Below are 10,018 nucleotides of genomic sequence, written 5' to 3'. Positions count from 1 at the left end.
TTACTTCTTGACAGTGTCCATAGATGATTTATTACCTCCTGTCACAGATTCGTGATTTTGCCCTTCTTGTTAAACAAGGCAGGATTAGCATAAACAGTTATATGAGGACACCGTTGTCGAGGTTAGCCCCCTGCACACCTTACCAGTTGATTGGTGTTACTATTTCTTTATTTTAGGTAAGGGTGACAGAGGGTTTGACTCAAAGAACTTTTAGCATTTCAAGTGTGTCGTGTGTGTGTGTGTGTGTGTGTGTGTGTGTGTGTGTGTGTGTGTGTGTGTGTGTGTGTGTGTGTGTGTGTGTGTGTGTGTGTGTGTGTGTGTGTGTGTGTGTGTGTGTGTGTGTGTGTGTGTGTGTGTGAAGGCTGGAAAGAACAGACAAATTACACTTCTCCAGAACCATAGCTATATCCTGATTTATATGCTCTATAATGAAGTGAAAAAAACATTGTAATAAAACATAAATAAGTCAGAAAACAAACCAAGAACAATCATATACAGCTATACAAAATCACAACAACAACAACAACATCATTGATTAGGATTCTTACTTTAGGTAAGTATTTGATTTAGTGTTTTGTTTCTCTACTGCTACATATTGATGCGCTCCAAAACACCTAATCAAATTCCTTGTAGGCCCAAGTGAACACCTACTATACCATATAGGCTTTTTACACTCCTACAAACTTTAACTGTCCTCCAAAATATAAAAATAAGAAGCACCTTACAATGGGATGCATTGTCTGCAAACTAGTTGTATTAGCACTTGTATTACACATTTCAAGAAAAGTATATATTTTCATTTAATTATGGGACTCTTGCATTAGATTACAATCTAACATTGATTGGTGATTTTATTGTTTTGCACAGTTCAAGTATTTGTCACATTTGTACCCTATGAATACTTTTCTGTAAATATGATAAAGGTCATGCAGATTTAGGTTGATGCAGAGACTGATTGAGAGCGTTATACAGCCGCGGAAAGAAATAAGAGACCACTTCAGCATTATCATGTTCTCTTGTTTTATTATTTACTGTAGGCTATAGCTATGTCTTTGAGTTTTATTATTATTATTATTTTTGTATGGTATTCTATAAGGTACTGACAATGTGGCTCTGTGTTGGAATTCAACAGACACTGGAATGGCTGCCATACATATAGAGATAAAGATTTAAGAAACTTTTGGAGTGGTCTCTTGGTTTTTTCCGGTTGAGCACACCTTATATTGATCTGGACTGAATGGTCGGATGAGATTCGAAAATAAAATTGATTGTGCCTCTGCGGCCACCGTACTTGTTGTGAACTGGGAGCAAGTAGCTAACCATTAGCTAAGCAAAGCAATGGCTGAATATTCTCACGTAAAAACAACCAAATTGGTTTTGAAAGGTCTTAAAAAAGGGTAAGTATTTTTTCCCTTTTGTCACATTATTCGCTACAGTGTTTCTCATGGCTTGCTAGCTGTGGTTTTTGTAAACCAAGCTAAAGCTAGCTGATGCTAACACGTTAATGTAAATAAGCAGTTTTAAACTTAACTATCCGCATGGTGACAAAGGCTGCTCAACATTACATAACTAGCTCAAAAACACGTTAGCCCCTTGTATGACTTGTTGGCACTCTACTATATCAATGTTTTTTAAATTTTGAATAACGCTATTATCCAAAAGCAACTTAAACGTTCGTTCAACATCCAACGTAAAGTTAGATAACCTTAGTTCAAGTAGTGTCGCGGAAGTGCATACCAAAAAATGGTCGTTTAAGTCAAGTCTGTCAAAATCCACGAATACAGACTAAATATTGCATAATGATAACACACACATCATCAGATCAACTCCATACGTAAGATTCAGTACATAGGCCTACAAGGAAATATCGTCTAAACATGATGCCAACTAGAGTTCAGCTATGGCATGCTTTCGATAATAGCATGCAGAAAATATGATAGTAGACATAGCATGAGAGTTAAGACCAAGAAACTGTTCATAGAAAATAAAACGTTTCCAGTGTCAAAAAAGTACATAAACTTACGGAGGGCTGCCTCATTGAGTGAAAATATAAAGGTTAACGATAGTTTGACTCTTTTTTTATCAATATGTGAAGAAAAAACGGATAGTTGGAGAAGAAAAATATAGATATAAATGCAACACATCTTAGCTTTATATCATTTCTGTTTTTATTTGAGGCACTCCTGAGTGCTCTTCTGCCTGGTGTTTACTTAATCTTTACGATCAACAAGATTGAGTATTTTCTGAAGGTCCTGCAGCTCTGGTCCTTGCTTGATACTTTGTTTGATCATTAATTTAACAAATGTATTCATAAATCACTTATTTGTCATTGATTTTAAGAGTATTGCAGTTGTATTCTTAAGGACAATATATTCATCTTCCATGGATGAATTTGCTCATCTGAGAGGTTTCATTTTTCCTTTTTTTCACAGGAAAAAGAAGAAGAATAAAGATAAGAAGAGAAAAGCGGGAGATGAAGAAGAAAAGCCTGATATTGTTGGTATGTGTAGCAACCTTGTGTTTCAAATGTAGCCAGCCAAAGATTTTTGATGCAGTGTTGGTGGGACAAATACATACAGAAATGTATCTCACTGTGTTAGCAGTATCTCACTCCAGCAGCAGTCAGTAGGGGCTTGGACTGGGAATCGTAGGGTTCAACTCCCCGAACAGACTTGAAAATATGGAAGGTGGACTGCTACTTGGAGAGGTCCCAGTTCACCTCCTAGGCCCTGCTGTGGTGTCCTTGAGCAAGGCACCGGACACCTCCAATCCCCCCTCCCCATTGCTCCCCGGGCGCTGCACAATAGCTGCCCACTGCTCCTTGTACTAGGATGGGTTAAATGCAGAGGACTAATTTCACTGTGTGCATGTATGTGACTAATAAAGAGGGTTTCATCCTCAGATTCTATCTATTTTATCTACATATCAGCCAATAATAACAGTGCCTTGAATGTTAGGAGAGAGTTTTCTGAGTGAAGAATGCTCGTTCAAGCTTCTGTGGCTTTAAAGCCCACAGCAGTATCCAGTGTCATTACACCTGTGTCCCTCTGCCAGGTGGTTGGTGGTGCGTCAGCAACTTTGGGGAAATCACTGGATTGGTTGCCATAGAGATGCAGAACTACTCGTACATCCATGCCCTGGACAGCGGGCTCTTCACACTTGGTGCACCGCACAAAGGTAAGAAGACGGTCTCAGGCACCGGGTCGCTCGCACAGCTCTGGTGACTTTCACTCACTTTGATCACTTTTTCTCAGCACAGTAGAACTTTTTTATATTGGCTGGGAATAATGGAAATGGGGAGTCCATGATAAATCTAAAATACATTATATCCTCCTGCCTGTTCATCTATTTCTATCTAGATTAATTATCATGGAGAAAACAGTTTGCAGATTCATATATAAATTAAAGTCAGTTGCAAACACATTTATTTGGATTGAACTTTCATTTTATATTTGAATGTTTGTATTGAACTGCCATAATGTGAGTCTGACTGACATATGTAGCGCACAGCAAAAGAGTGAGACTTTCACTGCATTATAGATGAAGAACTCCTTTATGTGCCCACTAATGCTGTGGTTGTACAAATTTGAAACCCCTTATTATCAGGGAACGTGTACTGTAAGTTGGCTGCAAGTGCTTCTTTTGCCTTCAGTCCCAAAAGCAGTAAGTTTTGAAGTAGTAAATCTAGACAGCAGACTGAAAAGGCTGAACAGGGGTTGAGTTAAGGGTAAGGACGGAGCTAGTTTTCACTCACTTCTGCCTCTGGGCATTCTGGGGGAGTTGTCCTCAAGGAAATAAACAATACTAACAATTAATTCAGTTCACGTTTTGTGAGAACCACAGAAAACGGCTGGGAGATTGAAACATCCCAAATCCGTTAGGAGGTCCTCATCCTCTCCATGCACATAAGCTCATTTATAGGAGATGAAAGTGGATACGAGCTCGCAGTATAAAGGGAGAGATTAGAGATTTCTCCTCGCTACTGGGGAGCCCTGCTGTGGACGATACAGCATCTCACTGCAAAGAAGTGTTCACATCTTCAGGTCAGAGGAACATGCTGATGTTCCCTTAACCACTCCAAGGGTCGCCACATGACATATTTCAAAGATAATCAGCCTTTAGAAGAAGCAGCTTGTGTCACATTTTACCTTTACTTTAATAATGCTTCTCTTGTTAATGTCTTGCAGGCTCAGCTCTCCTTTGACCTGATGCCTCTATGACGCAACACAAATTGAGCTTAACTTTGAGTTATTTTAAAGGTTGCAAGTGAACTTCTCACGGACATGTCACTTTTGTGAAATCATGAGGAACCCACGAGACCTCAGTGTGAAAGAAAGCATTTCAATGCAACATAATACTTCCTTCCTTATCTTATTCCGAAAGTGTAAGACTGATGAAATGGACCCAGATCCACACATCACTGCTAAGCAGAGGTTTTGCATTATTAATTCAAATAAATGCATTACTTAAACATGAAACAGGTCTTTAGTAATTACACTATGGGAGGAAGGCTCATTTTGATAATGGCACATTAAAGTTACACAGTAAATTGTTTATTTTAAAGCATTTTTTTGGTTTCTGATGATAAAGATCAGTGTTTGGTTGTGGGTCAAACATCTCGCATTAAAACATTGTTTAACTTTGCTGCCTGTTACAACGTTATTGTTGGATTTAAGAGGTAAAGTGTCTTTATGGAACAATATAAAGACAAAGCAATAATAACCGTAAAATCTCAAACCTGGTTTTATACCTTTTAGAGGATGAAGGACCTGACCCTCCAGAACAGTTGACAGCCATCAAGGTCTCAGACACAAGGTGAGGAAGAAAGACAAACGGTGTATTTACATCCACAGATAATCCTTTAGATGTATTCGCTGTTTTTATGTCTATTTTATTGTCTTTGCTTTTTAATGACTGTTTTTAAATGCCATTTGATAATATGTTTCCCGCTGCACTATTCCGTAATGTCTTTAATTTTTGTAAAGCACTTTGAATCGCCTTGTTTTGAATGGTGCCAGGTAAATAAACGTGCTATATGTCATGCCTCACTTTTGCAAGGAATTTTTATTGTGATTAAATGTACAAGAGTAATTAACCATGTCCTCGTGGAGGTGCTTTTATTCTGGAGACATTACTTCAGTTGTGGATTTCAAATGAACTCTCTTTTATAAGTTGCTATAAAAGGTGCTTTACAATACAATGAATATGTAAAATCAAAATGTATATCAATTCACAAGGTTTAAATAATATGTATTTCATGTTGTGTAAAAGGTGTTACAGATATACTAGGAAACATTTCTTGTTATGAAGACAAAATATTCTTGAAAAGCCATAAAGAAATATGTGTATCGGCTTGAAAAACAAAAACAAATTTGCCTTGTGTTTCGTCTTTTGAGGCAGTGAGTGTTTGAGCATCCTGCCGTCGTTAATTTGGTTATTTTTGCCATTGCAGGATAGCCTTAAAGTCTGGGTATGGCAAATACCTGGGTATCAACTCTGATGGTCTGGTGGTGGGCCGCTCTGATGCCATTGGCTCCAGGGAACAATGGGAGGTGGTCTTCGAGGAGGTGAGTGGACCTATTTAAAGATTTCACCCAGCAGATAAAATGGGATAATAAAAAGATGTAAGACTTGAATACAGACAGTAGAGAGAGATGATAGGAAATTGGTAATCAATGAGGTCAGAAACAAACAGTGGACATTAGATATTTATATTTTTGGACTGTCTTGTAAATGAGTGTTTTGTCCCCATTGATGAAATTATATTTGAATGTTTGGATGACTATATTGCTCATTTGTTTAGAATAAACCCACTTCAAAATTGTAATTGCTAAATGACTACTGACCCATGTCCCCCATTTGATATTGCCCTCTATAAAATGGGATTTGTTATGGGGGAGTCAACTTTTGGGCTATATACTAAATGACTTGCTCTTTATGGTGTGTTTCTCTCTGTTAAACTTTATATACGGATATGGATGTTAATGTATTCTGCAAACTTTTTCTAATATGATGAACTAATTGGGGCTTAGTGGGCAGTCATCTTGAGAGCTACTTAAGCTACTTAAGTCGTTATCCAAGCCAAAAAGTAAACATTTCCTTGCTTCATCAATTTGACAATTAATACCAGTGCTTGTCATAAATGAGTATTTGTTAAATAATACCCCAAAAATTGGGATCTGTATTTTGATGATTTTTGATAAGCAAATGTGAATTGTGAAATAAATTGCAGATTGATTGATGATGAAAATAGTCTTTAGTTGATAGTAAATACAGATAATGCACTAAGAACTGCTCTTGTTAAAATGTATTTTTAAAAGGTGTCCATGGATTCCCATACAAACAACTTTAATTGGTTGAAATAAATACACGTCTGCTTTGCAGTTGAGGCACATCGTGAATAAAGGGACTCTCTTTTTTTTTACCTGCCTTTCACGGCTCGCCTCATGGCAGATTGGAGAAAAATAACACTTAGCTTCAGTCATGAACGATGAATTCATTATGCAGAATGCGTTTACCTTATCACTTTAGCGCACTGCTCGTTTTGATGCTTTGTTGAACCTATAAACAACCTGCCCGGCACAACCTTGAGACTCTTTAACATCAAGAATGAGACAGCCTTTCATGCCTGTCACAACCACCAATCCCACTGCAATTCTATCTAATCTACTGCCCTCTCCTCTGTTTTCCTTCTGTTCTGCTTCAGGGTAAAATGGCTCTCCTGGCAGCAAATAGCTGTTTCATCTCCTACAGTGAGAGCGGGGACATCGAAGCCAAGAGCAAGACAGCAGGGGAGGGCGAGATGCTGAAGGTGATGTGTAAATGCCGTTCTTCCACAAGGTTGCACGTTAATCCTTTCGTTTTAAGCATGCAATCTCTGTGGGGTCCCGACTGTTGAGATGGAAGGGGTAGATGTTCGTGACCTCTCTCTGGAGGTTCAAGGTGTTTATATTTAATGCAAATCTTCTCTCTCTTTGTTTTTTACCTGAATGATAAGCAGATCCGATCAGGTGTGGAACGAGAGGTCAAGCGTAAAGATGACATTGCAGAAGAGGACAGGGGCAACGTGAAGTCCTGCGAAGTTAATTATGTGTACGTAACCTCCACTTTGTTTAACTTTTACACAAGCAGCTTAATCAATAACAAACGAAAGAAACCCGTGATGGCTTTTTTCTGAATATAACTTTCTAATAAGCTGCCTGACATTCTCTGCTAGGTTCAGTAGACCCTTTGTGCTGCATATAGTGTGAAATAAGAGCCAATCAGAAGTTGCTATCAGATAAAGTCACAAAGCCCTAGCTCTGTAAATAGGAAACAAACATCATACATATTCCAGGCAGGCCCGGGGAAAAGAGAAAGGGATCAGGAGCAAGAGGAACGGTAAATGTTGTGTTGACTTTAAATATATTAACAGTCTTTATCCAGAATTGCTCCACCTTTTAACTCTTCTTGCCTCTAAACGGAAGTCTTCTGATAGGGGTCGCAGTTAGACATTAATGTGTTTTAAGGGGGTCATAAGCATAATAAAGCTTTGATGCTCTACAGTAAAATGAACCACTTCCAACAGTACAACCACGCAGCTTCACACATTACCACCTCCTCTCTGCCAAAAGCAATCAAAGGTTTTTCCAACATTATCTTTGAATCTTGTTCAAGGATTCGTGGGATTTATTCTAATTAAATGACATGCCATCAGAGCGTCTGCGTAAAATGAGATATGCGAGTCGTGTCTGCTCTCCATTTATACACACGACTTCATTTCATTTATTTATTCACAAGTTTAAATAAAAATACACGTACCACCATAACACATAACGGAGACAAGTGAAATGGGACACCTTGATAAGCTATACAAGCTTGACACTACACAAAGTATTGACATTATATATATTACATAGACTGTATATATGTTTCTATTGTACACCCCTATCATACAGTGCTACACACATACAGACCCACATAGAAACAGTACTTTAAATGTTATAGTTATGTATAGTTATCAAAATATACTTCCATCAGTATTTTGGTAAATTGATAATGGGTACTATTAGATGTTGTTTGTTCATATTTAAAATGTTAATGCAGCTCATGGAGTATCTCTTGTATTTCTTTATCCTGCTGTTTGAAACCCTGGAAGTGGCTTTTGCCTTTGAGCTGTTGTCACATTGTATCAGTAATTACACTTTGGCAGCAGCCTGATGTTTTGTACTTTAAGCAGTATACCTTCCTCTGAAATGAGTACTGAAGCACTTTGTTTTGATTGAGGGAAGAATTGATGTTGAGATCCTTCCCATTATCTTCACGTTGCATCAGAAAGCACCGACAAGACTTTGACAACAAAATCGCCGTGTGTGAGAGGACAGGGTTGAGTTACCGCCTCATCAGTCTCGCGCCCTTAAAGATGCAATTGATGGTCTCCTGTTAGAGTTGGAAGAGAAAGTACGCAATACCACATTTCAGCTTCCGATGCTGGAAGTGTTTTATATACGGGCCCGTCTGTGGCCTATTAAGTTCTAGGCAATATGTCTGAAGCATTTTTTTGTGTGCTTGGCATGCTTTGGATCGTGTTCCTGCTCTATTATTTCTTTTAGATGAATGCTGGGGAAATGGACTCATCATGTTGACATGTTGATAATAGCTGCCCTTGAGCCTGCGTCTTGATGTAGTGTTGAGCGTCTAAAATGCCTTTCAGGATGGAGTGCAGCCTGGGAATCATAAAACACAGGCAGAGCAGAGAGACTAAATATCAAAGAAGTTTCTGACTGGATGCCTCAGTCTGTTACACCACTAGATGGTAGATATGTTAGTGCATTGTTAAGATTGCTTATATTACAATAACAGATTATTTTAAGATGTCCTATGCACATGTTCATGAAGCATCACGCTGACTAAAGGAAGAGGATAACGTCCTCACGCAGTGGTGACTATTGGTGCATATATAATTACGCTGACATTTTCAATAGTTAAAACATTTTCACTTTTTGAATGGGAGTACAATATATGTTGATTTGTGACAGGTAGTCAGATTAGACATCAAACTTTAGGATTAAGGTGATACTTTCAACATTTAAATATTGTGCTTCATTGAATACTCAGGCTTATTGTTTGGATTAGTTTTGCTGTTAGCCTCTTGTCACTTCTCAAAAGAGGATAAGGTGGTATTATTTTATGTATTTTGAGGGGGTGTCTGTGTGTTGGATTCTGGTGTTGAGGCATTTGTCTTTGCTTATCGTTTTGTATTAGTCTTATTATTGTCTCTGTGTAATTTACAGGAAAAAGTTTCAGAGTTTTCAAGATCGACGACTCAGGGTTAATGAAGAAGACTCCTCTGAGCTGAAGAAAGCCAGAACGGACGGGAAGTTTCACGAAGAATTGCTCGACAGGTGTGGAAATAAGCTCATTTAATGTTTATTTTCAAACTCTGGAGTTGTTCATTTATGTTTTGACGAAGCCTATACATTGTTTTCATTAATGGTGTTCTAGTTATACCATAAATTATGTAATTTATATAGTAAATTAAAAATCCATCAAAGCCCCCACAATGAATTACTGGGCTAATAAAAGATTGGCACTTGAGTTTGGATTAATACAAACAAATTTGAAAAAACATTTTCTAAATGTGAAAATAGCAAGTTGCATTGAAATGTTCTAAAATGTGTTTTCTTAAAAAACAATACTATACAGAGCTGCACATCTGCTTAATGAAAGGGTGAATTATATTCCTATATTAGGCACATAGACATGGAATTAATTGTATTAACAGAAAATACATTGAATGCACAACATGACTGTAACATGTCTTTCGTCTCTTTACAGGAGAAGCAAAATGAAAGCAGACAGGTACTGCAAGTGAAGACTCACCTTTTTAAATGTATTTGTTAAGGTCTTCATTTTTAAACGTTTTTTCCATTTGGTGTGACATGGTTTATTTTTTATTTTTAATAAAATGACATGGTCAAATTAGTTGTTTTGGTCTTTGTGTATTGCTTACATGGAATTCATCCTAATGGTGACATAA

The 10,018-nt window shown here is 37.7% G+C and overlaps 1 protein-coding gene across 1 annotated transcript; it reads left to right on the top strand.

The window, feature by feature from the left end:
* The first annotated feature begins 1,261 nt into the window (after positions 1-1,261).
* On the top strand, positions 1,262-9,963 carry frg1 (FSHD region gene 1). The gene is made up of 9 exons (XM_063883794.1): positions 1,262-1,397; positions 2,433-2,500; positions 3,055-3,177; positions 4,758-4,815; positions 5,453-5,567; positions 6,707-6,811; positions 7,001-7,092; positions 9,273-9,383; positions 9,817-9,963. The coding sequence occupies exons 1-9, from the start codon at positions 1,339-1,341 to the stop codon at positions 9,851-9,853; spliced, it is 768 nt and encodes a 255-aa protein (XP_063739864.1). The 5' UTR covers positions 1,262-1,338; the 3' UTR covers positions 9,854-9,963.
* The last annotated feature ends 55 nt before the right edge of the window (positions 9,964-10,018 follow it).

This window comes from Eleginops maclovinus, chromosome 5 (assembly GCF_036324505.1).
Source record: "Eleginops maclovinus isolate JMC-PN-2008 ecotype Puerto Natales chromosome 5, JC_Emac_rtc_rv5, whole genome shotgun sequence".
Classification (NCBI taxonomy): domain Eukaryota; kingdom Metazoa; phylum Chordata; class Actinopteri; order Perciformes; family Eleginopidae; genus Eleginops; species Eleginops maclovinus.
Note: the sequence above shows the minus strand (reverse complement) of the source record. Positions and strands in the feature narration are given on the sequence as shown.

Coding starts and splice junctions, on each gene's coding strand:
- frg1 (XM_063883794.1), top strand. CDS start 1,339: ATGGCTGAATATTCTCACGTAAAAACAACCAAATTGGTTTTGAAAGGT. Junction 7,093..9,272: donor TCCTGCGAAGTTAATTATGT/GTACGTAACCTC, acceptor TGTAATTTACAG/GAAAAAGTTTCAGAGTTTTC. Junction 9,384..9,816: donor CACGAAGAATTGCTCGACAG/GTGTGGAAATAA, acceptor GTCTCTTTACAG/GAGAAGCAAAATGAAAGCAG.